Source organism: Lepidochelys olivacea, assembly GCF_965140295.1.
Source record: "Lepidochelys olivacea isolate rLepOli2 genome assembly, chromosome: 3".
Classification (NCBI taxonomy): domain Eukaryota; kingdom Metazoa; phylum Chordata; order Testudines; family Cheloniidae; genus Lepidochelys; species Lepidochelys olivacea.
Genome location: NC_140413.1, coordinates 152265017 through 152290882, shown reverse-complemented (window position 1 = coordinate 152290882; position 25866 = coordinate 152265017). Strand labels below are relative to the sequence as shown.

The window sequence follows — 25866 nt, the reverse complement described above, 5'->3', positions numbered from 1 at the left end:
CAGTGCGGGCGGAGGGGTGTCTCTCTCTCTCTCACACACACACACACACAGTGCGGGCGGAGGGGTGTCTCTCTCTCTCTCACACACACACACACACAGTGCGGGCGGAGGGGTGTCTCTCTCTCTCACACACAGTGCGGGCGGAGGGGTGTCTCTCTCTCTCTCACACACACACAGTGCGGGCGGAGGGGTGTCTCTCACACACACACACAGTGCGGGCGGAGGGGTCTCTCTCTCTCTCACACACACACACACACAGTGCGGGCGGAGGGGTGTCTCCCTCTCTCTCACACACACACACACACAGTGCGGGCGGAGGGGTGTCTCTCTCTCTCACACACAGTGCGGGCGGAGGGGTGTCTCTCTCTCTCACACACACACACACACACAGTGCGGGCGGAGGGGTGTCTCTCTCTCTCACACACACACAGTGCGGGCGGAGGGGTCTCTCTCTCTCACACACACACACACACAGTGCGGGCGGAGGGGTGTCTCTCTCTCTCTCTCTCTCACACACACACAGTGCGGGCGGAGGGGTGTCTCTCTCTCTCACACACAGTGTGGGCGGAGGGGTGTCTCTCTCTCTCTCACACACACACAGTGCGGGCGCAGGGGTGTCTCTCTCTCTCACACACACACACACAGTGCGGGCGGAGGGGTGTCTCTCTCTCTCACACACAGTGCGGGCGGAGGGGTGTCTCTCTCTCACACACACACAGTGCGGGCGGAGGGGTGTCTCTCTCTCACACACACAGAGTGCGGGCGCAGGGGTGTCTCTCTCTCTCACACACACACACACAGTGCGGGCGGAGGGGTGTCTCTCTCTCTCACACACACAGTGCGGGCGGAGGGGTGTCTCTCTCTCTCTCTCACACACACACACACACACAGTGCGGGCGGAGGGGTGTCTCTCTCTCTCTCACACACACACAGTGCGGGCGGAGGGGTGTCTCTCTCTCTCTCTCACACACACACACACACAGTGCGGGCGGAGGGGTGTCTCTCTCTCTCTCACACACAGTGCGGGCGGAGGGGTGTCTCTCTCTCTCTCTCACACACACACAGTGCGGGCGGAGGTCAGACTCTTTCTACCGGGGCTCTGCTCGCCCTCCTCGGGGCCGGCGTGGCGGGCTGCACGGCGGAGCGCACACACGTGGCTGCCGGGGCGGGGGAGGCAGCCCAGCGGAGCGGGGTCGCAGAGGCACACGGAGCGGGCAAAGCGCGGCTGAACGCAGGTCCCCCTGCCCTCCCCGTCCTGGGTCTCCGGGGTGGGAACCTGCCCCGGAGCTGCTCAGCCGAGGCGGGGAACTTTCCCCTCCAGCCGCCCCGCATGCGCCGCCCGGGAAGGGCGGGGGAGAGTCGGGGCACCCAATTCAAACAGCCGCCGAAGGAGCGAGGCGGGAGGGGGGAGGAAGAGGGGACGGAGGCAGCCCGGGGGAGAGGGGAGAAGAGGAGGGAGGAGACGGTGGGAGGAGAGAGAGCGAGAGGCCAGCGGGAGGGAGCCACACAGACAAAAAGGGAGGGAGAGCAGAAAGGTGTGGGGGGAGGGAGAGCAAGGCAAGGCAAGGCAGGAGAAGAAGAGGAGGAGGAAGAAGAAGAAGAAGAGGAGCAGCGTCTCTCAGTTGCTCTCCAGAGGGAGCCCAAGGCTGCTGTTCCCTTCCCTGCGCCTCGCCAAGGCATTGCCAGCGCCCTGCTTGTCACTGTCCCCGAGCCGCCCCCTCCAGCACCATGGTAGACAGGGGCCCCTTGCTGACTTCTGCCATCATCTTCTACCTGTCCATTGGGGCAGCTATCTTTGAGGTCCTGGAGGAGCCGAACTGGCGAGCAGCGACGGAAGATTACAAGGACAAGAAAACTGAGCTGCTCAAGGAGTTTCCCTGCCTGGGCCAGGAGGGGCTGGAGAAGATCCTGCAGGTAAGTGCGGGGAGCTGCCTCCCCTCACCCGTTCGGGCTGCTCTGGGGGTGACTATGGCGGGCTGGCCTGTGTGACCCTTTGAACGTGAGGATCTCAAAGCGCGGTTAAGAGAGCTTCACAAATCCTCCCTGTGAGGCAAGACAGCCTTAGTAACCCGCCGCGGAGACAGGGAGAGCTAAGGCTGATGTCTCCTTAACGAACATCCTCCCAAAAACGAGACACGTGTGCGTGTCATGCGATTAACCCCCCCCCTCCCCCGGCCCCGCGCCAAAACTTTGAATGAAAGTCTGTCGGGATAGTGCTGTGTGTTCCCGGAAATGTCTTACGAGCCTCTTTAGAAGTCCCTGCCCCAAGCAGGTTCCTGATTTAGCTGGGACACTTGCCATGCAAAACCTAGGTCCTAAGTATCTCAAAGTTTACCTCTGGGAGAGATCTCTAACAGGGGAGGACCGTTCTTCCTGGGGATGTGTGTTTTGGAGAGCAAATCCCATTTGAAAGTAGGGTGCAGTTAAAAGAGGTGTATGCCTGTCTTTAAGGAAGGGGGAGGGGAATAGCTTTGGTTTTCTAACAAAGTATTTTCATTCATACCTATGGGGGGTGTCTTTGACATCTGAGATTTCATGAAGAATTTTATTTTTAACATGAGAAAAGAGAGTTTGACAAATACTTTCTCTTAATTGGTGTACTGAGTTTGAATCAACTTTCTATAAATTTCCCACACTGCAAAAGTCATAGTGCTGAGCATTCAGCTTTTTTTGCCAGTTGCAGGCAGGGCATATGGCTTCCCTGGGGCACAGGCCAGCAGACTGGGTTTATATCAACAGGTGATGTGCGTGGTAGGTTTTTTTTCCCCCTTTTCTTTTGTCCTTTTAAGACAATGTAGTATCTTGTATAATTTTAAAACACATCTAACTGAAAGGAATAGTTGAGTTTACAATAAAAACGTGAGGTTTTCCACCAAAGGGAGAGATGCTAATTTTTTAAAATACAGTTGGTTTACTGTAAGTGTAATTTGTCTTTACTGTCTGTGGAACAGTGGTTAGAGTCTAATTAAATCCGTTTTCTAAAATTGCTTTTCAACCTTTAACCAGAACGGTGTAAAAGTTTCCTTTTCAACTACCAGTTTAACTCTGTGCGTGCGTGCGTGTGTGTGTGTTAATTTCCCTAGGTTTCAAAAATGTATTGACTCCTCCTTAGGCTGCCTCAATAAGGTACTACTCTGTGGAATTACACTACTGAACTGTTTGCTGATGCATTACTGTAGCAACTCTTTAACGAATAAGATTAACTGAGCCACCAAAACTAACAGATTCCCCCTTCTTCTTTTTTATCTCTGTGTGGATACTTTTGGATATCTGGAGCCTAGGTGGTGGCATGAGAATCAGGGAAACAAAAGATGAAGTCAAGAAATTGGTGCGCTTGATCCTCTTCTTTGTTTGGCCTGTGTTTGTTTTTTCTACATGCTTAGTAAGTTCTACTTTGAAAAGTTTGCCTGGGATCTGTGTTTTAGCTTTAATAACTTGGTCTGGTTTCCCCTTAACCCAAGTTTTTCCCAATCAAAATTGTATGGTTTGCTTGGGTAGGAAGGGTTACAATTTGAGCTTCATTTGTATGAAGCTTAGTATATGTGAAGGGGTAAATACTAAATATTTTAATAACCAATTACTAAAGAACCCCTTTATAATATGGTGAGTAAATGCAGTGTATAGTTTTAATCTTTGTAATATATAGCAAGTCTATTCTTTGCATCTCACTTAACCTCCATGATTTGTTACATCTATAGCACTGGACCGTTTCCTAACCATAAGGAGTGGTTGGTGGTGGAAAGGAGACGCGTTCCTTGTATGTATAACTCCTCTTTACAGCTACTTAATAAGACTCAACAGATCACACAGTAATACTAAACTGTTAGTGTCTTGCTATGCATCTAGTGTGTGCATTAATTGGCATGTAGTTTGGCTCTTTGGAGCCTATGCAATAGTTTTTACATGTAAAACACACGTACAGTAACTCCTCGCTTAACTTTGTAGTTATGTTCCTGAAAGTGCAACTTTAAGTGAAACGATGTTAAGCGAATCCAGTTTCCGCATAAGAATGCATGTAAATAGGGGGGTTAGGTTCCAGGGAAATTTTTTTCACCAGACAAAAGACTATATATTGTCTTATTTATATTATACACACACACACAGTATAAGTTTTAAACAAACAATTAAATACTGGTATACAGCGATGATGATTGTGAAGCTTGGTTGAGATGGCGAAGTCAGAGGGTGGGATATTTCCCAGGGAATGCCTTACTGCTAAATGATGAACTAGCAATTGGCTGAGCCCTCAAGGGTTAACTCGTTGTTAAAGTAGCCTCACACTCTACAAGGCAGCGCGAATGGAGGGAGGGGAGACAGCATGGCAGACAGAGAGGGACACACCCTGTGTGAGAGAGAGATGCGCATTGCTCCTTTAAGTACGCTGACCCCACTCTAAGTACACTGCCTTTTTAAGTAGATAAGCAAGCTGAGAGGGCAGCTGCTGCCAGGAAGCTCCCTTCATCCCAGTCCTGAGCCCTAGTTCTGAGCCCTATCGTGTGTCCCCCCTGCTCTATGGAAGATGAGGTAAGCAGGGGGGAGGGGGACACCCTGACATTAGCCCCCCTCTTCCGCCGAGCATGTTCCCTAATTGATCAGCAACGTAACCACCTTAACCGGGACAACTTTAAGTGAGGAGTTACTGTACACTCAGGGCAGCCGTTTATGGAGGTGAGCAGTGAGGAATAGAGAAGTAAGAAAATGGGGTTGGCCATATGTTTGATCCCAGCAGGGCCAGATTAACCTTTTACGGCCTTCGTGCCAAACATATCTGTGGGCCCCCATGGGGGCAATGGAGCATGGTGCATTGGGGGTAGGTCCCTGGAGTGAGGGGCCAGCCAAGGGCATGGCATGTCCACCCAGCTCAGTGTGAGGGCACTATTCACAAACCAACAGTTGGCAGATGCACAATGGCCCGCCCGGCCCTGTGCTGCCAGCATGCCCCTTCCCCTCAGGGGTGGGCCCATTGCCATGCCACACATTTTCCCTTCCCCGCCCAACACTGGAATGCCCCCCTCTCCCCCCAATTCCCTATGGCCAGAGCCCCCTGGACCCACTATGCCCAGCACCCCCACCTCAGACTCTGCTACAAATGCACAGTGCCCTGCACACCACCACCACCCCTGCCCACAGCCCCACCACAACTGCCCAGCACCCATAGAATATAGAATATCAGGGTTGGAAGGGACCCCAGAAGGTCATCTAGTCCAACCCCCTGCTCGAAGCAGGACCAATTCCCAGTTAAATCATCCCAGCCAGGGCTTTGTCAAGCCTGACCTTAAAAACCTCTAAGGAAGGAGATTCTACCACCTCCCTAGGTAACGCATTCCAATGTTTCACCACCCTCATAGTGAAAAAGTTTTTCCTAATATCCAATCTAAACCCGCCCCACTGCAACTTGAGACCATTACTCCTCGTTCTGTCATCTGCTACCATTGAGAACAGTCTAGAGCCATCCTCTTTGGAACCCCCTTTCAGGTAGTTGAAAGCAGCTATCAAATCCCCCCTCATTCTTCTCTTCTGCAGGCTAAACAATCCCAGCTCCCTCAGCCTCTCCTCATAAGTCATGTGTTCTAGACCCCTAATCATTTTTGTTGCTCTTTGCTGGACTCTCTCCAATTTATCCACATCCTTCTTGTAGTGTGGGGCCCAAAACTGGACACAGTACTCCAGATGAGGCCTCACCAATGTCGAATAGAGGGGAACGATCACGTCCCTCGATCTGCTCACTATGCCCCTACTTATACATCCCAAAATGCCATTGGCCTTCTTGGCAACAAGGGCACACTGCTGACTCATATCCAGCTTCTCGTCCACTGTCACCCCTAGGTCCTTTTCCGCAGAACTGCTGCCTAGCCATTCGGTCCCTAGTCTGTAGCTGTGCATTGGATTCTTCCGTCCTAAGTGCAGGACCCTGCACTTATCCTTATTGAACCTCATCAGATTTCTTTTGGCCCAATCCTCCAATTTGTCTAGGTCCTTCTGTATCCTATCCCTCCCCTCCAGCATATCTACCACTCCTCCCAGTTTAGTATCATCCGCAAATTTGCTGAGAGTGCAATCTACACCATCCTCCAGATCATTTATGAAGATATTGAACAAAACCGGCCCCAGGACCGACCCCTGGGGCACTCCACTTGACACCGGCTGCCAACTAGACATGGAGCCATTGATCACTACCCGTTGAGCCCGACAATCTAGCCAGCTTTCTACCCACCTTATAGTGCATTCATCCAGCCCATACTTCCTTAACTTGCTGACAAGAATACTGTGGGAGACCGTGTCAAAAGCTTTGCTAAAGTCAAGAAACAATACATCCACTGCTTTCCCTTCATCCACAGAACCAGTAATCTCATCATAAAAGGCGATTAGATTAGTCAGGCATGACCTTCCCTTGGTGAATCCATGCTGACTGTTCCTGATCACTTTCCTCTCATGCAAGTGCTTCAGGATTGATTCTTTGAGGACCTGCTCCATGATTTTTCCAGGGACTGAGGTGAGGCTGATTGGCCTGTATTTCCCAGGATCCTCCTTCTTCCCTTTTTTAAAGATTGGCACTACATTAGCCTTTTTCCAGTCATCCGGGACTTGCCCCGTTCGCCACGAGTTTTCAAAGATAATGGCCAATGGCTCTGCAATCACAGCTGCCAATTCCTTCAGCACTCTCGGATGCAACTCGTCCGTCCCCATGGACTTGTGCACGTCCAGCTTTTCTAAATAGTCCCTAACCACCTCTATCTCCACAGAGGGCTGGCCATCTCTTCCCCATTTTGTGATGCCCAGCGCAGCAGTCTGGGAGCTGACCTTGTTTGTGAAGACAGAGGCAAAAAAAGCATTGAGTACATTAGCTTTTTCCACATCCTCTGTCACTAGGTTGCCTCCCTCATTCAGTAAGGGGCCCACACTTTCCTTGGCTTTCTTCTTGTTGCCAACATACCTCAAGAAACCCTTCTTGTTACTCTTGACATCTCTTGCTAGCACATCTCTTGCTAGCTGCAGCTCCAGGTGCGATTTGGCCCTCCTGATATCATTCCTACATGCCCGAGCAATATTTTTATACTCTTCCCTGGTCATATGTCCAACCTTCCACTTCTTGTAAGCTTCTTTTTAATGTTTAAGATCCGCTAGGATTTCACCATTAAGCCAAGCTGGTCGCCTGCCATATTTACTATTCTTTCGACACATCGGGATGGTTTGTCCCTGTAACCTCAACAGGGATTCCTTGAAATACAGCCAGCTCTCCTGGACTCCTTTCCCCTTCATGTTAGTCCCCCAGGGGATCCTGGCCATCTGTTCCCTGAGGGAGTCGAAGTCTGCTTTCCTGAAGTCCAGGGTCCGTATCCTGCTGCTTACCTTTCTTCCCTGTGTCAGGATCCTGAACTCAACCAACTCATGGTCACTGCCTCCCAGATTCCCATCCACTTTTGCTTCCCCCACTAATTCTACCCGGTTTGTGAGCAGCAGGTCAAGAAAAGCGCCCCCCCTAGTTGGCTCCTCTAGCACTTGCGCCAGGAAATTGTCCCCTACGCTTTCCAAAAACTTCCTGGTTTGTCTATGCACTGCTGTATTGCTCTCCCAGCAGATATCAGGAAAATTGAAGTCACTCATGAGAATCGGGGCATGCGATCTAGTAGCTTCCGTGAGCTGCCGGAAGAAAGCCTCATCTACCTCATCCCCCTGGTCCGGTGGTCTATAGCAGACTCCCACCACTACATCACTCTTGTTGCACACACTTCTAAACTTAATCCAGAGACACTCAGGTTTTTCTACAGTTTCGTACCGGAGCTCTGAGCAGTCATACTGCTCCCTTACATACAGTGCTACTCCCCCACCTTTTCTGCCCTGCCTGTCCTTCCTGAACAGCTTATAACCATCCATGACAGTACTCCAGTCATGTGAGTTATCCCACCAAGTCTCTGTTATTCCAATCACGTCATAGTTCCTTGACATCATCAGGACCTCCAGTTCTCCCTGCTTGTTTCCAAGGCTTTGTGCACCCCACACAGAACCTCTACTCCCTAGAGCCCCAACACACAGAGATCTTCCCTGCCCCCTCACAGCCCAGGACACGCCCCCAGGCCTCCCAGAGATCCACACCCTGCTTCCTGGCCACACTCACCAGCCCTTCTGGGAAGAGACTGTGTCTGCCGGGCTGAGCTGCCAGGGCTGGTCCCAGGGCAGGGAATCACTCCGGCATCTCAGGAGAGGTGCCCTGGCCAGACTCCCTCAGGACCCACTTGCCTGGAGGGGCCCAGCCAAGCCCCGCACACCGTCGTGTGTCTCCCCCTGATTGCTAGAGACTGGCCAGGTTTCTGCACCGGTCCCAGGCGGCTCAGCTCCAGGGAGACAGGTGGGGCCCCACAGGTGGTGGGAAGCAGAGACTGTCTGGAGCCGGAGGTGCGTTCCCAGCAGCAGCAGCATAGAAGTAAGGTGGCAATACCATATCAGGCCACCCTTACTTCTGCGCTGCTGCCTTCGGAGATGGGCGGCCAGAGAGTGGCAGCTGCTGACTGAGGGCCCAGCTCTGCAGGCAGCAGCGCAGAAGTAAGGGTGGCAATACCTTACCATGCCATCCTTACTTCTGGGCTGCCGCTGGTGGCGGCTCTGCCTTCAGAGCTGGGCTCCCGGCCAGCAGCTGCTGCTCAGCTCTGCAGCAACGCAGAAGTAAGGGGAGTAGTACTGCAACCCCCCTACAATAACCTTGCGACTCCCCCTTCCTATCCCCCCCCCCCCAAAACAACTCCTTTTTGAGTCAGGACCACTACAATTACACCATCATGAAATTTCAGATTTAAATAGCTGAAATCATGAAATTTACAATTTTTAAAATCCTGTGACTGTGAAATTGACCAAAATGGACTGTGAATTTGGTAGGGCTCTACCTATGAAGCATATCCTTGTAGGATATAGTGGAGAGGATTGATGAAGGCTCAGGAGTGTTAAGTGATCCATAAAAGTTAAGTATGCGTGTGGGTATGTGTAAAGACGCAGAGACAAAGAAAACAAGAGCCTGCTACTTCTATCACAGTTGATCGGGCTCTCCTCCTTGTGCTTTTATGATTCTGTGCTTACTGAGATCTCATTCCATTTCTGTAATGCTCCTTCAGCATCTGCCTCTGTGGGTATGTCTTCTCTGCATAGTTAACCCAGACTCTTGTCTTCATTTTAGCCCAGCCATCCTTACCGTCCATGCAGAGAAAACGTTGACCTGAGTTTAGAGGTGTTTAAACCCTGGACTAGTTTATATGGCTGGGTTGTAGCTTACAGACTAAACTGCTCTTTAACTCAGGCTCGAACCCACCCACATTGCAATGGGGATGGAGGCAAAATCACTCAAGTGCCAATAGTCCTCCAATGCCCTTCCACAATTCCCCTCAAAGCAGTAGTGTGAATTCAGATATTTAGGAAGTGGGGGAGAGCGGGAATTCTGAGCCTTCCCTCCCTTCTGCCCACCCCTTCCACCCCCCCAGCAAGAACCCCATTTGTCTTCCCCACTCTCCTCCCACAGGTACTCCAGGTCTCTCCCAGTCGGGGAGTCTCCCATCTCTTATCCACATGGTACATGAGCCTGTGTTGCCACAAGTTGGGTTCTCGTTGTACTCCCCTGTGTTTCAACATACAGGAACAGACTTTTTATGCACCAGGTTGCAACACCATTGGGCCCGGCTGGCCTTCTGTCTGGACAGAGGGGTGGCAGGGCAAATTTGAACAGTGTTGCGATCCTGTGCACCAAGTCGCAATGCCACTTCCTGAAGTTTGGCCTGGCTGGGTCAAATTTTAGTGGCATTGTGACCACACAGCTGGAGCAATGCTCTGGCAGCAGCTGTGCTGATTTAGAACAGGACCACTGCTTAAAAGTGGCTGGGCCAGGGCCCCTGCCGGCTCTGTAGCCTATGGAACTTTAAGCAAGTGCAAAAACCTTGTGGGGGGCATTAGCTCCCCTATCACCTCCAAACTGATGACACTGCCTCAAAGGACAGACAAGTTCTCCCACGACTGACTGGGAGTGAATTCTAGAGTGTCTTGGCAAAAAGAACTATGGGATACATCTCCAGACACACACAGGTGAATGTAGAAACAGTGAGGACACAGTAACAAGGGTAGGCTTTGCTGTGGGAATGTTCACACCCAGGTTAGCCTCACTCAGGCACCCGTCACCTTGGCCAGCTGTGCAGTGAAGACAATACCCAGTCACGCTTCTTCTATTGCCCCTCAGGATTCTGTCCTTTATCCCCCTCTATGCCTTTATCTCTCTACACCTGCGACGTGTGAGGGTAATCTGTTGGTGGGCCGCAAGACAGTTTGTTTACATTGACTGTCCGCAGCTCCCAGTGACTGTGGTTCGCCGTTCCCAGCCAATGGGAGCTGCGGGAAGCAGCGGCCAGCACGTCCCTGCAGACCGCGCTGCTTCCCGCAGCTCCCATTGGCTGGGAACGGTGAACCAATGCCACTGGGAGCTGCGGGCAGCCGTGTCTGCGGACAGTCAGTGTAAACAAACTGTCTCACAGCCCGCCAGCGGATTACCATAACGGGCTGCATGCAGCCTGCGGGCCGCTGATTGCCCACCACTGCTCTACACCCTTATCCTTGTTAGACCTCCTCAAGTTCTTATGGCTTCATTCACCATCTCCATGTTGACTACTTCGAAAATAATCACACTTTTCAATATCTAGTCCCACCTCTCTGATGACTCTTCCTGTGTGTTCCGTTGCAAGCTCAAACTCAACATGGCTAAAATGTGACGCTGATTTTTCCCTTCTCTCAGCCCTCTTGGTAGCAGCTGATGATAATGTTGCTATCCTCCAGGTCATCTAGGCTTACAATATTGCTGTCACTATTGTTAAACTATGGTATATAATGTCATCATGTGCATGGCATTTCTCACAGAGAATGAAAACGTGGAGTGACATCCAGCCCCATTGAAGTCAGTGGCAAAAATCCTATTAATTTCATTGAGGCCCAGGATTTCACCCATGGTAGCTGCATCACTTACAGTCTGAGTCATATTTAAATTTTCTTTCCCCCAACCAGTATCCGTGCTTTTGTTGATTCCTGCTGGTTCTTATAACATCTCTAAAATCCATCCTTTTTCCGTCTGTATCTGGTCATCCTGCCTTAACTACTGGAACCACCTGTCAATGTACTCGCCCTCCAGCACATCCAAAACTACTAGGCTGGCAAAATTATCTTCCTCTCCTACTGCTCAAACTGCCATGCCCCTGTTTGAGTCCCTTCATTTCATTTCCTTCCCTGAACTTGTCTTCAAGGTCCTGCATGACTCCAGACACACATCTTTACTTTTGTCTCTTCCCTTCTCTCCCTGTACTCCTCTTAAGCCTTCTGCTTGGTTGCTCCGTTTGTATCCTTTCCCCTCGGTACTTGCCTTCTGCAATGCAGCCCCATGAGGCTTTGAATAGCCTTCTTGATCTTGTGTGTGTCAGTCGACTGTCCTCCCTTCTTCAATATCCCTTCTAAAAACCCACTTCTCTGTGAAGCCTTTCAACAAATGTCCACCAAACTTAGCTTGCCTTCTAATAATCAACCCCAAGAAACCACAAGAAACATGCAGAAAAATGTTAGCTCTGCTGACCTGCTTTATGTAACAGGATGGTGGGAAAGAAAACAAAAATAACAAGAAATGACTTTGTCCCAAGAGCAGGGCTGCATGCTGTCTTGTCTCATACCCAGCACGCTGTGTTCTGATTTACTGTCCAATTAAGTAGACACACTGGGCTCAGGAACAATGGAAATTCTTTTTGTGGAGTGGCTTGCAGAATCTGGTCCTATGATCTTAAGCTCCAAGGAGCCAGGGACCTTATCAATTTATTTGCTTGTCAAGTTCCATTTAGACTAGTATTTCTATATTGATTGATTGGTTGATTATTAACAGACTAAAATTGCTTTTAAGGGGGACAGTGTCAGGTCAATTTGGCCTAAAATTTAGATTCTGGAAAACAAGGTTTCGCTACACTTAATAATAGAAATGCACCAAATTAAAATACATTCTCATGGAAACAGGGTAACAAACATTTCCTACAGAATTTACGAATGACACCTTGCAGCATATGCTAGAGCATGAGAACTTGCAAATGAATCCAACCAGTCTGTTTTCACCACCTGCACTGAGAGAAATGCAAAAAGTAAATCATGTAGTGAAAAATAAACTACTCTTCTAATAACCTTATGTAGTGTTTGTAATAAAGGTAAGGATGCTTGTTCCCTATTAAGGATTCACAAATGCTATTTTTGAAGTGTGTCTCACTGAGGCATGTAGAATTATACCAATGTGCACAGTGAGTCTCTAGGTAGTGTAAATGGCTGCTTTCAGTCAGGTGACGCTATGCTTCTAGATAAAGCAGTTAAGCCATGTTTCAGTTTTCCTCTGATCAAACCCTGTGTGTCTTTATTTTGACAACTTTACACACGCCTGAAAGGCGATGTTGGGGATTGGTGGGGAGGCACCCATGTACTCAGTTGTGGAAATTGGTGTCTCAGGATCCACTCCCAAGACTTCTTGAAATGCCTTGTGTAATTTTCCAAATCCAAGAAGATTCTGAGCAATTTCAAAACAGTTAACTGGTTAACACGTTAACTGGTTATTTATCTGGAATAACTGTAATTTACAGTTAACTAAATTACCAACAAATGATGCGCACAAACAAAGTAGAGGGCCCCAAATGCCCTTGAGAAACTTTTTTTTAGTCTTTTGCTTTCTAAATCTTCTAGGGCTAACTCAACAGAAAGCTGCATGTTGTTTCCGGTGAGGAAGGTTGTCATTTAGCTTCACGGGGCCAGGCAGCATGATTTTGCAGCTGAACTGGCCACCACAGGAGCATAGAAGAGAAGCTTGGGATAGTTTACAGCCGTTCTCAAACTTTATTGCAGAGCGACCCGCTTTTGACAACAAAAATCACTACAGGAGCCCAGGAGGGGAGACTGAAGTTTGAGCCCGCCCAAGCCCCATCACCCGGGGGCGGGGCCAAAGCCCAAGTCACACTGTCCTGGGTGGGGAGGGGGGCAAAGCCCAAGTCCCGCCACCCCAAACAGTGGGGAGCTAAACCCAAAGTCTGAGCCCCACTGCCCAGGACTGAAGCCCTTGGGCGTCGGCGTCAGTCCCAGGCCCCACCAAGTCTTACACCAGCCCTGGCAACCCCATTAAAACAGGGTCATGACCGAGTTTGAGAACTGCTGGGATAGTAGCATAAGGCTTGGTCTAAAACACAGTTTTTGTACTGGTATAACTATGTTGGGAGGGGGTTAACTAGTATGGTTGTATTGGTATAACCCCACTATTGTGGATGGCGTTATACTGGTATCAAGGTGCCTTATACCAGTATAGCTTATTCCTGTTCCTGTATGGAAATAGCTATACAGTAATGGACCCTTTTTTACCAGTATAAAACTGCATCCACACTAGTGGGGTACAACTTTTTGTGTGCAGACAATGAAATCTGCAAACTTGTACATACAACCTACTATTGCAGCCAGTTGCATCTGGTGGTGGTGACTTCTGAAGACCTTCCCACTGTTTTTCTTCCTCTGTTGTGGGAGTGCATTTTCAGAGCAGGGGTAGATATGAGGCTATGTAGTCTTCCCCTTCACTCCAATTTCTTTCTTCTGCTCTTTATTGCCCCACCCAGCTTGTGAAACACTGAGGTAACGATTGGGAACTATACTCATGTGATGAGTCTTACTGACCTTGTTTATTGGAAACTTTTTCTTTTGGCGGTGTTGGGGCAGTCAAAATACTTCTCTTTGATACGCCAGAAAGTTTTGCTGGTGGCAGTGAAAGAAAGAATTCAGAGCTATGTGTAGAAAACTTTTTTATTTTGGGAGAAAAGCATACAAAAGGAAGAGAAAAACTGCCTGTTCCAGCTCTTGATGTTTGCTTCCTTTAGGTATTTGAACAAATAACTAAGGTCTTTATTAAAAAATCTTACACCATTATAAACAGAAGGGCTAAAATATATCTAAAGTAACCAGGTAGCTTGACTATTTGGACCAGAGCCCAGTGCTATGAAGAAGTGCTTAGAGAACCTCAAGGAGAGCTCAGATTAGTGTGCATGGGGTTTTTGTGTGTGTGTGTGTGGTTTTTTTTTTGTTTTTTGTTTTTTTTTCTGAAGAAAAATACCTGCAAGGGAGTTCAGAGAGTATGCAAACAGGAAGATATAGAAGTTGACAACTTCTGTCGGGATTTAAGGATTTTGTCTCAATACCAGACTTGTACATGTGGTTGTATTGTTTTGTTTCCCTCTCATTTGCACTTCTTATAAAAGAAATAAAATACTTTCCTTGAATGCTCTATATCCAGGGTTCATTACTTCAAAGTTAACATCCTAAGGTTTAATTTTGCATACAATATTTGTCGGGTTTGAGAGCATCTGTAAACTACTTTTCCAAAACTTGAAAGGCAATTAAGATTTAACTCCACTTGCTCAACACTCAGTAAAGGGAGTAGCGATTTTTAGTGGTGATTCATTCCCCTCCAAGTAATCATCAAATTTGATTTGCTCTTCATTGAAAGGTGCCATTGGCATATTTTCATAAGAATTGTGTTGCATGTAAATTGGTCACATAGTGTCACAAACTGCACAGCTGCCCTGATTTCCTGATTTGCTACAGTCTAAAGAATTGAGGGGAGGGGACAGAATTTAATAGTAATCTGAACTTCATAGTTTGCACCAGGCTGTCTGATTGTCCCAAAGCAAAATGCAACATAGTTTAAATCCATGGAATATTTTCAAATCTTACATGGTTAAAAAAAATAAAATCAAGCCGCCTCCACAGGAATGGGACAAGAGATTGCTAATACAAAATTCTTCAGGGAAAATATAATCATTGTTAATATCTCGAGCCCAGGAAGTTTTAAAGCACAAATTAAGTCTTATCCCTGAAAGGTAAATATTGTTTTACATATTTTAGAAATAGGGGACTGAGGAACTTGGGCCTTAATTGACTTGTTTGAGGTTGCTCAGCAACCAATTGCAGAGGTGGGAATGGAACCTAGGACTCCTATCTTCTTTGGGATTGCCAACCCTCCAGGATTGCCCTGGAGTCTCCAGGAATTAAAGATTAATCTTTAATTAAAGATTGTCATGTGATGAAACCTCCAAGAATACATCCAACTAAAACTGTCAATCCTAGTCTGCTCTAACTACTAGATTACACTGCTTAATAGGCAATATCTATACTAGGAAAATTGAGACCCACAATTCACCAGTAGAAGACAGCACTGCAATACTCTGTAGTTTAGATAATTTCAGAATGGGTAGGTGGAGGGTGGTGAAGGGTTAGGTGTCTTGTGGGATTTTTTTATTATTGTTTGTTTTTTAGTTGCTTTATTGTCTAATCCTATTTGGAGTAGGGTTAAATGGCAAGGTGGAAAAATGCCTGAACCCTATCAGTGCTACAGCCTCCCCTATTGCCACAGTCAGTTTTCTTAGCACAGACTCAGCCTTAGGTGCAGCTAACGTAGTCTCCCCCTGGTTATTTTAGGAAATAATACATAACATCATGCCACCATACGGCTATTGCATCACCCCCCTTGCTTCTGTATCTTGTAAAAATTCAGGATTGCATTCCATTTTTCACTGATCTCCTTTTTGGAACAAAATGTTACTTTCACCATAAATAAGAGTTCAGTTTGTTTTCAATTAGATTTATTTTCCCACAATGCTGTTAAATCCTTAGAACAAACATACTAACAAAATAGAGAGACAACCAGAAACAAACTACGTTGCAACTGACATTAGCAGTCAAGCAACTGTGCAGTCTCTTTAGAAAATAACTAAAACATTTGTTGGGTTTTTTTTAATAGCAACAAGCCCCAAACCAAACAAAATAGACATAGTTGGGACACATGGCTGAAAGTTCATATTTAGTCACTCTTTAAACAAAGTACTGCATTTGTAGCCCTCTCACGGAGTTCTTAACATAGTGCTGTCTTTAAAAATGCTTTTACTCAGGTCTGACCTTACGGGTGGGTGACATGAGTGACTGCCTAGGAGACCATTGTTGGGAAGGGTGGGGTGCAGAGGTCAAAAGGGTGCCGGCACCCGGGTAGGTAACCCCTGCCCCGTGCGATGTCCCGGCTCAGCAGAGCGAGCGGGTGGGTCGGGCCAGCTTCCAGGTGCGGGAGGAAGCCGAAGTTGCGGTGGGGAGATTGTTGCAACTTGCCCCTGACAAGGGACGAGCTAGGGGAGCCCCGGTGGGCCCAGGGAAGTGCCCTGCAGGGCAGGCTGGAGCCAGGGCTAGCCTTGCACCTGTGGCTGTGCCATGCACTGGACTCCGGGGGCCAGGAGAGCACTAGAGGGAGAGCTACTTCTTCCCAGTGTCTCCTGCACTCACACTGGGCTGCCTGGCGCAGTCTCTAGCCAGGGTAGCTGCTCACCCGCCCCGAAATGCCCGTGGAGCAGGGGTGGCTGGAGTGCACCTGGGCTAGTGGCGAGTGCTCCTGGGAGCACACAGCAGTGCCTGAAGTTGAGTGGCACTGAGGAGCAGAGGCAGCGGGGCTCCCTGGGGGTTGGTTCATGGTAGTTCAGGGAAGCAGATCCTGTGCTGGGCACGTGCTGTGCTGAGCTTCAGTTAGTGGCTCGCAGAGCTGCCACCCCCCCATCCTCCCATCACGTCACACTGTCACCAGCTTGGCATTCTGCCTGCTAGTGCCAGGCAGCGCCAGTGCCTTTTGCACTGGTCTCAGTTGTAGGTGCACACTGTCCCTACCGTAACTTAAAAGCTTCTCCAGTAAACTCAAGGTATGTGACTGTGTGTTTAAGTACAGATACACCATAAAGAAAGGGAGCCAAAATACAAGTTTGTCCAGGGTGCCATTTTCTGTAAGGCTGGCCCTCCTTTTACTGAACCATGTGGTAGCCTTCCTGGGGGGCTAGTAGTTACAGATATAGTAGTTTCTTAGTAGTGGCTCTCAACCTTTCCAGACTACTGTACCCCTTTCAGGAGTCTGATTTGTCTTACGTTCCCCCAAGTTTCATCTCGCTTAAAAACTATTTGCTTACAAAATCAGACAAAAAATACAAAAGTGTCACAGCACTGAAAAAATGCTTACTTTCTCATTTTTACCATATAATTATAAAATTAACCAATTGGAATATAAATATTGTACTTACATTAGGGTGACCACACATCCCATTTTATCCACGGCAGTCCCCATTTTAAGCCCTGTCCTGGACATCCCCACCTTTTTGGCAAAAATGATCATCAGTTGACAAGAGCAAATAGGACAAATACCCATTTTTGCCAAAAAAGTGGGGTGTGCCCCCCTATGAGGGCATGGAGGAACATTCAGGGGCATGGTGAGCACAGACAAGACGCACCGGGCCTCAGGCTGTTAGCCCTGCGCGGCGTGGGCCTTGGGCAGTCAGCCCCAGACATGGCCAGCACAGTACGAGCAGAGACTCCAGGTGGCTCAGGCCAACACCTTGCGGGGGGGGGGGGGGACTCAGGCCAGCCCCTGGCAAGTATGGGGATCAGGCAAGCATCGCCACCTGGCAGCTCAGGCCAGCCCCACGCAGTGTCCTGTTTTTACTTTGGGAAATACGGTCAGCACTAGTATGTAGAGCAGTATAAATAAGTCCTCGTCTGTATGAAATTTTAGTTTGTACTGACTTTCCTGGTGCTTTTTATGTAGCCTGTTATAAAACTAGGCAGATATCTAGATGAGTTGATGTACCCCATGAAAGACCTCTGTCTACCCCCAGGGGTAGGTGTGTCCCTGGTTGAGAACTACTGTCTTAGAGGGATCTCCTTGTGCAGTAAATTTCCTTTAAAAATACTAACCCAACTGAAAATCCAGGTGACTTGGTTTCTAAAGGATGTAGATCATGTTCTAAGACTGTTAATTTTGATTATTAAGTGGAGTATATATACGGGGAATTGATTTGGGTGGCAGTGGTTTGGTTTTTTTAATGTAATAATAACATTTATAGGGGATTTTATGTTCATCAAAAAGAAACTGGAATTTCAAAATGTAATTTTGTCAAATGCAAAATGGGAAATTCTTGAATGCTCATTACCTATCTTTTAGTATCTCGCTACTAACTTTTTTGGCACATGTCCTACATATGACTAACTATATCTGAATTTTTTTCCCAGCTACCTTGGCTTAAGACCTTGATTATTGACTAATTTTTTTTTTAAAAAAGTAGTTCTCATCATTTTAAGCAAAAAGGCTCCAATTCATAAAACCACTTGAATACATGCTTAAATTCTACTGACCTTCTACAGGACTTAAGCATATGATTTGCTGAATCTGGATGCAAGTGCCTTTATCTATTCGCATCCCTATAAACCTGCATGTGCGAACTTCACTTCAGTTTCATTGGTTTGATCTGCCAGGTAGCAGAAATAAGGAGAATGGTGAGCATTTATCACAGAGCTATTTAAATACCCTGGGAGAAATTCTGCCCTTAAATTCACTGAAGTTGGTGGTCTGAGGGCAGAATTTGGTCTTCTGTAGTCTCCATTCTACCTCAGGTTCAGGTTTGTTAAGCAAGGACATGGCAGAACCCTGGTGGGTTAGCTTGGTATTGGTATGAAGTGCTCCTATTCCTCTTTGATTAACCAGTAGTTGGGATATATATTGCAGTTTCCGAAGAGTTGTGTTCTGAAGAGTTGTGCTCCATACATTTTGGCAGTATTTTCTTACAATGTGGCATAACTGTAACCCTGGATATATTTGCATAAATGATGTATTTAAATAAAATTTTAAAAATCTGTGTTAACAGCAGGATAAGCCATTCCTTAGCACTCTGCCCGAGCAACTCTGTTTTCACATCTGTCCCTATTTGACTCTCACAGTCGGGTGCATAAGTTCCTGCAGGGTGAATTTGATTTAAATCAAATTGAACTATTGGAACTCATTTACAAAACTTTTCTTAAACATTACATGAATGTATTGTCTCATACTATAGAATTTATAATCCCTATTCCATGATGTCTTTGAGCTGTAATGTATCTTAATTAAAACTATATTTAGATAGGTTTTTTCCTTAAAAAGCATTTTATCAAAATCTGATTTTTTTTAATTTATTTTTTTTTAAATCATTGATTTTTATCCACCCTGAGTTCCTGTGACCCAAGGAGCAATTGATTGTCCATTAGCTTCTGAAAGCTGTTGCTAGTTCAAAGACCTTGGGTGTTTCTTCCTTTTCCCTAAGAAAACAGCATAAAGAGGGAAGGGGCATGGAAGCAATATAAACAAATTGTGGACCATAGTCTTTCAGAAGAGGCTGAATCTATCACACCATGAGATATTTCAAAAGCTCCTGTTCCATCACCATGCAGGTCTGTAGAGTTTTCTCTATATTCACTTGGACTTAGCCCTTGTTGTGGGGTTGGTGTTACAGTAACTTGTGCTCTGGGGCAGTGGTTCTCAACCAGGGCTCCAGGGCCCACTGGGGAGGAAGGGCTGAGCTGGTTTCAGGACATCTGCCAAACAGGGCCAGCATTAGACTCGCTGGGGTCCAGGCAGAAAGATGAAGCCCCACTGTATGGGGCCCTCACTGACACTGAAGCCTGAGCAACTAAGTTTTGGGTGTTTCTTCCTTTTCCCTAAGATAATTGCCTGGGGCCCCCTGTGGTTGGGGGCACCAGGCAATTGCCCTGCTTGCTACCCCCTAATGCTGGTCCTGGCTTTTATATGCAGAAAACCAGATGTTGTGGCATAGGTGGACTGTGGAGTTTTTGTAGCATGTTGCGGGGAGCCTCAGAAAGAAGAAGGTTGAGAACCCCTGCTCTGAGGATCGTGTTGCCTTCTTAGAAGAGAGGTAAGAGCTGGGCATGTTTGCAGAAACCGGCAAACACTGAAGGGATTCTGTTCGTGTTTTATGAATGTACCCTCCCACGAGTATGTGTAACCAGTTTCCAGCTGCTCAGAAATAAAATCCAAGCCTTTCAGACTTGTGTGTCTGCGTGATGTGTATATAAACCAGCTTGTTTTTGAAGTCGCAGCAGGTGCAATACTCTAATAAAATTAGATAATGGATATGTCTGAGTTGGCTCCATCAAGGGAAACTTCCTCTGCTATCTTAGAAATATGAATCTTGGCTGTCTGTCACAACAAGGCTCTACGTATTTATCTGTTGTTTAATGCTACTTTGGATTCCCAAGGCAGCTTTCATCTGACAGTCTCTATAGTTTACAAACTACCATAAGTGATACCTCCGTGGTTGCTTAGCACCCACCAGCAGCCAGCTCCTCCTGCTCCCCCCCGGTGCCTCCCGCCTGCCAGCAGCCCTGCCAATCAACTCCTCCCTCTCCCTGCCAGTGCCTACCACCTGCCACGATCAGCTGTTCCACAGTGTGCAGGAGGCCCTGGAGGGTGGGGGGAGCAGGAGGAGTCGGGATGGGGCACGCTCCGGGGAGAGGGTAGGGTCGTGGCCTGGGGTGGAACAGGGGTGAGTGCTTGGGGAAGAGGTTGCTTGGGAGTCAGGCCTGTGCGGAACGGGAGTTTGAGCACCCCCTGGGCCTGGAGGAAGCTGGCGCCTGTGCAAACTACTACACTAACTAGTAGTTAATGTAGCCTCCTGACACCCCAGTGAGGTAAGATGGGAGAGGGAGAAAACTAGAACAGAGTTCTCAAATGTACAACATTTTGTGATAAGTTACAAGTTGTAGCCAGCTCAGGGTCCCAATACTGCCAATTCAAGGCTCATCTTACTGTGTCAAGCCAGGGTGTGAATCTGCCATGGGCCTCAGAGGCTTCTCTCTGCATCTTTGAGAAAGGGTTGCCCTGACTCAGACTCCAGAAGAGGGTTGACAGCTATGAATCCTGAGTAGATGGAAGGGCCTCCCTCCAGCCCAGAGTTAGGTGCTTAACTCCCTTTGAGGGGCAGGGCTTAGGCCACTCCCCACTTCTTAGTATTTCCTATTGGCTAGTTTAGGCACCTCCCCATTCAGCATGCTGGCTTTTGTGAATGTGTTTTCTAAGTGCCTAATTCTCCCCAAGCATTGTATAGGGAGGCTGGGCACCTAACTCGGGCCTGTGAATTTCACTAAGTGCCTGGGCACCTAAAAGCTTGGCTGAACATTGCAGCACCCAAGTCCCCCTTGTGAATCCCACCTCAGGAGGGCATTGGGGACAGAGGCAGCAAAGGAGCCATTCAGAGAGGTAGAGTCAAGCCTAAACTAACTCGACAGGTCTGACTTCTCTCTCCATGAACCCCCTTATGCAGCAGCCTAGCCAGGAACCTTTCCCCAGCAACTCCTGCCTCCACACACAAAAACACATCTGTAACTGAATGCAAATCTGGTTGGTTTTTTATCCATTGTTAAAAACAGGTTTAATGGTGAAGCAATTATAATTTGTCAAATGTGGAGTTGCATTTGCATGCTTCTGTCATTTTGTCCCCTTCTGATGGCTTGTGTGGCAAACGGACAAGTTTTGAAGGTTGAGAGTTCTAACACAACTACTGCTTGCCCTAAAAGATGTTAAACTATCATATTTTAAAAATGCAGCTTTTTTTCTTAGTGCAGACATAATATAATTGGAAAGGTCTTTTAAGATAGGTGAACATGATTGATAGCGACACTTCTTTGGCCACAGGACAGAGTCTAACTCTGTGTGGGTTTTGCTTTTAAATTATTTTGTAATGTGGGAGCCTTCTTGACTGCCTATCTTCACCTTAAAGCAGCAAAAAATGCCACAATCAAGTTCACTCTATCCCTTTGTAGGTAAATTGTAAAGCAGGTTTAGATTTTCAAGGCATGATTGTAAGAGAAGACCATTGGGTCTTTTGTTCTGTGTTTGAACAGTGCTTACCACAATGTGGGTCCTGGTCTATTACTGAGAGTCATAGGTACTACAATAATATAAATAATAAATATACTACACCCATTACCTGTGTGTTGTATATTTGGTCCATTTGTGATAACTTTGCTCTACAGTATCTGTTTGGAAGGTCCTAGACCTTACATCTTACTCAGTAAAGTAAGATAAAGTAAAAGATACACTTCTTAGTTTGACTTCTGTTAAATGTAAGATTTAGATTATATTTTTGGAGCATCCTGGCTTTATTGGCACACACTTAAGAATGCATACTCAGCTTTGCAGTGATATGGCCAGCTGGTCAGTTGGACAGATATCACAACAGCTGCTTTCTCTTTTCCGGCTGAAGAATGTTTTTGTAATGCACTTTCAGACTAGATGCTAGAAAGAAACTTACTGCGGAACGTGTTTCAGAGTAGCAGCCGTGTTAGTCTGTATCCGCAAAAAGAAAAGGAGTTCTTGTGGCACCTTAGAGACTAACCAATTTATTTGAGCATGAGCTTTCGTGAGCTACAGCTCACTTCATCGCAGCTTATGCTCAAATAAATTTGTTAGTCTCTAAGGTGCCACAAGTACTCCTTTTCTTTTTACTGAACTTGTGTGTCCTTTGAGAGGAGGGGTGTGTAGTTCATCTGATTTATAATTTTTCTAGGGTTCTGATGACCTTCAAAGTGCCCTGATGATGAGCAGCTCTTAAGCTAAAGATGTTTCTGCATAGCAAAGAGGGAAATTTAATTGAGCAATGACTTCCTTTATCCTGTGGCATGTAAGGAGGAGTAAATAGAGACACTTGCTGAGTCTTGTTACAGGAGCACAGGAAGGAGAGAAAGGATAGTAAACGGAAGCCTGGAACTTCACAGTAATTGTGCTAGCTAGTTGATCATTTCTTCATTTAGAAGATTCAAGTGTGGCTCAGCTTTCCATATCCTCCAGGGGTTTTTTCTGTGCTCCTTGCTCCTAAATATCAGTATTGCCTTTTGCTTCCAATAGCAATCTGTTGGATATGTAAGAATATGCTGCAAATACATAGAAACTATCTTGTTGGTGGAGAAGTGCACACAGTTCAACAGGCAATAACTCTCATGTGACATTTTGGACTTGTTCCAAATAAACTGAAACTGTTCTATGCTAAGTGGTGCTCTTGAAATTAACTGATTACTGCCCCACGGTTTACTTTACTTGCATTGTAAAATCCACTAGCTGAAGTGGAGTCATTAGTGAAATCTTAGACCTGTGAATTTGTGTGGGTTTAGACTGCTGATTTGAGTGTAATCTCAAATGTTCTTGACACCTAGTACTTCTTTGCAAATGGTTTGACTATTTGTGATGTTATATGAGACATATGGAAATTTATTTAAAATGTTCGTGGGTTAATTTCCAGTTAGCTCCTTGGATTTCTTACTTTTTTGTATGTACCTGCTGACTCCTCTTGAGAGGAGAGATCAGGAATTGTAGATGGAGGGTTATTTAAAAATTATATTTACCTCATGTATAAAACTAACAAATTCCTCTAGTTTCTACGGGGATCTTATGCAATTGTGAAGGGTTGTGGAGGTGGTCTGTGAGATAGCAATTGGGAAAGGAAGTGTTCATGAGGCAGTTTATTGTTTAAGATGAGGTCCGTAGTGTGAAAAGCTTTGTGAAGCCTTGAGGTACTGTGTACTTCACAAGTCCACAGCGGAAATGAGGAAACTAGAACAAATTTATCTTCACTTAATTATTACCTCCTTTTTTTCAAGGAACTAAATATAGTTCTTTCTTTTGTAGTGTTGGGAGGATATAGATCAAAATAAGCTTGACACATATGTCCCAGCTTCTCAGTGAGATTAAAAATTAAATTGGAGCTTTCATTATAGAGAGGTGCAGCATGACTTCCTTTTACGACCTGAGTAGCATGATGAGCAAGTTCATCTCAGCTCCTTCTAGCAGCCAAGGACTCCACCTCCATGCCTTTGGTAATGTTCTCTGATATTTTTTTAAAACACTTGTGAAGTTCTTAAGTTGTTCCGACTGTACATAGAACAGTCAGCTTGGGCCATGTAGCATGGAAAACACCGACCTGCTGTAGTGTGTTTCTGCTCTTAAAGAGAAATTGGAGCAAAATGATATCCTCAACCAAACCAATTTCAAGCACAAAAAGCAACTATAGAAATTAGCTTATTTCTGAGGTGGGAGGGGGAGGGGTGTGATGTTTAACCTCCTGCTGAGGAATATTTGCAAGTATAGATGTGAAAGATGCCACTGAGACTTCCTCGTTCCTACCCACACAATTATGCCACAAGCTGTGGATTCTTTAATAAAACAAGCACTAAAGGAGTGGATCTGGTCACATGCTCTCTGATGTAATTCCATTAAGCTACACCAGTGTCAGAGAGACTGGAATCAGGGCCCAAGAATTCTAGAGTCGTAGGGGGATAGTGGCTTGCATTCTTGATGTTCAGAAAGCTTCCAACAAAGAGCCAATGGATTTTAAATATTTGTCTTTCAAGAATATTTAGAGCTCCTAATATACCTATGCAATTCTGCCAAGGAATAGCAGAAGGGTATGCTAGGCCAGAGTGAGATGGTTCTCATTCACTGCAAAACCATAGTGAGAGACACGTTCTCCCTGTTTGTGTATCGTTTGCCTTATGTGGCTTGAATGAACTGAAGCTGGGATTTTGACTACTGTACACTCTAAGGGGGGGCCAAACCGTGGCTCGTGAGCCACTTGCAGCTCTTTTACAGTTAAAATTGCAGCTCACAGAGCCCCCCATGCTCCCTCTCCTATTCTCCACCTACCAGACTGGACGGGGGGAAGCTTGGGGCTTCTGCCCTTTGGTGGGGATAGGGAGTTCTTCTGTCCAGCAGGGAGTGGAGTCTCAGGGCTTCAGCCCTGCGGGGTGTGCCTGCTGGGGCTCGGGGCTTCAGCAGGAGCAGGGCTGAAGCCCCGAGCCCCGGCATGTGCCTCCTGCAGAGCTGAAGCCCCGAGTTACCCCCCTCCCCACATGGCTGAAGCCCTGAGCCCTGACAGCTGCCTACTGTGGGGCTGAAGCCCTGAGCTCCAGCATCTGCACCCCATTTCTTGAACTTCTGAAGATTGTCATATTCCTGCTCTGAGGGCCAGCAAGTTTGGCCACCTGTGCTCTAAGCTCTTGATTCAGGCAAGGAAGGGTCATGATCTCCCCCTGTCCCTTAGGGATTCCCTATCTCCCGTCCCCCTCAGATTTTTTTTTTTTTTTCAGTCTGGAAGCTGACTGTCTCACTTAATGTACATTAGAAAATTGCCCTTATTGTGAAATGTGTTGATATCATCACCACATCTGGGGACATAACGATGCAGCTTTGCATGATGGCACAACTTTGAAATATCTTGCATGATACTGCCATGCTGAAACCCGAACAAATCTAGTCTTGTCTTTGACGGTAGGAGTGCATGTTAAAACCGGTATGTGAGAACTTTGTATTTCTAAGGCTCAACATGAAGATATAATCAAGTTAACCACTGAGAACTGTTAATAAATCAGTAAAAACAATTATAGGCCAAACTTTAAAGCTGAACTCAAGCTGTGAAAGTAAGTTTGCTAAAGCTGTCACAGTCAAACAAAATGGCTTTTTATTTATTTATTCAAGATATTTTCCACAGGATATATCCCAGTTAAATGTGACAACTTGTTTACAATGGGTTCTTGCCCAAGGACTGAATGTGATGCAAAACTGACAAGAAACTGCTTAGAAAAACAAATTTATTTTCCTGTGCATCCTTTCTTCGTGTGTGTGCATCTGGCTTTTAGATTGGATGCTCTTTGGGGGCAGGGAATGTCTTTATTCCTGTGTACTGAACACCACAGAGCACACTGTTAATAACACAATTGTGCTGGACATAGTAAGAGAGCAGCAGAAGAGTATACATTTTGTGTGGGTTTTTTTGTGTTTTTTTTACTTGTTCACAGACATTCATCCAAGATACACAATACCTCTTTCATTCTGAAAGTGTCCAGAGCTGAGTGCGGAACTTGTGTTGGAGGGAATCATGACACAACAGATGGGACTGTGGTGGATATTGGACAATGTTTTGTCCTAACAATTGGGAAAACTGGGGTCAT

The 25866-nt window shown here is 46.6% G+C and overlaps 1 protein-coding gene across 2 annotated transcripts in view; it reads left to right on the top strand.

Moving 5' to 3' along the window:
- Window positions 1-1489: 1489 nt before the first annotated feature.
- KCNK5 (potassium two pore domain channel subfamily K member 5) overlaps window positions 1490-25866 on the top strand; it is a 63517-nt gene continuing 39140 nt past the window's right edge. Inside the window, exon 1 of one of the 2 annotated variants that reach the window (XM_084623971.1) lies at window positions 1490-1914. In XM_084623971.1, coding sequence (XP_084480097.1) covers window positions 1729-1914 — 186 coding nt within the window. In that variant the 5' untranslated portion in view covers window positions 1490-1728. The remainder of the gene's footprint in view (window positions 1915-25866) is intronic. The other variant, XM_084623972.1, reaches the window with a different exon arrangement.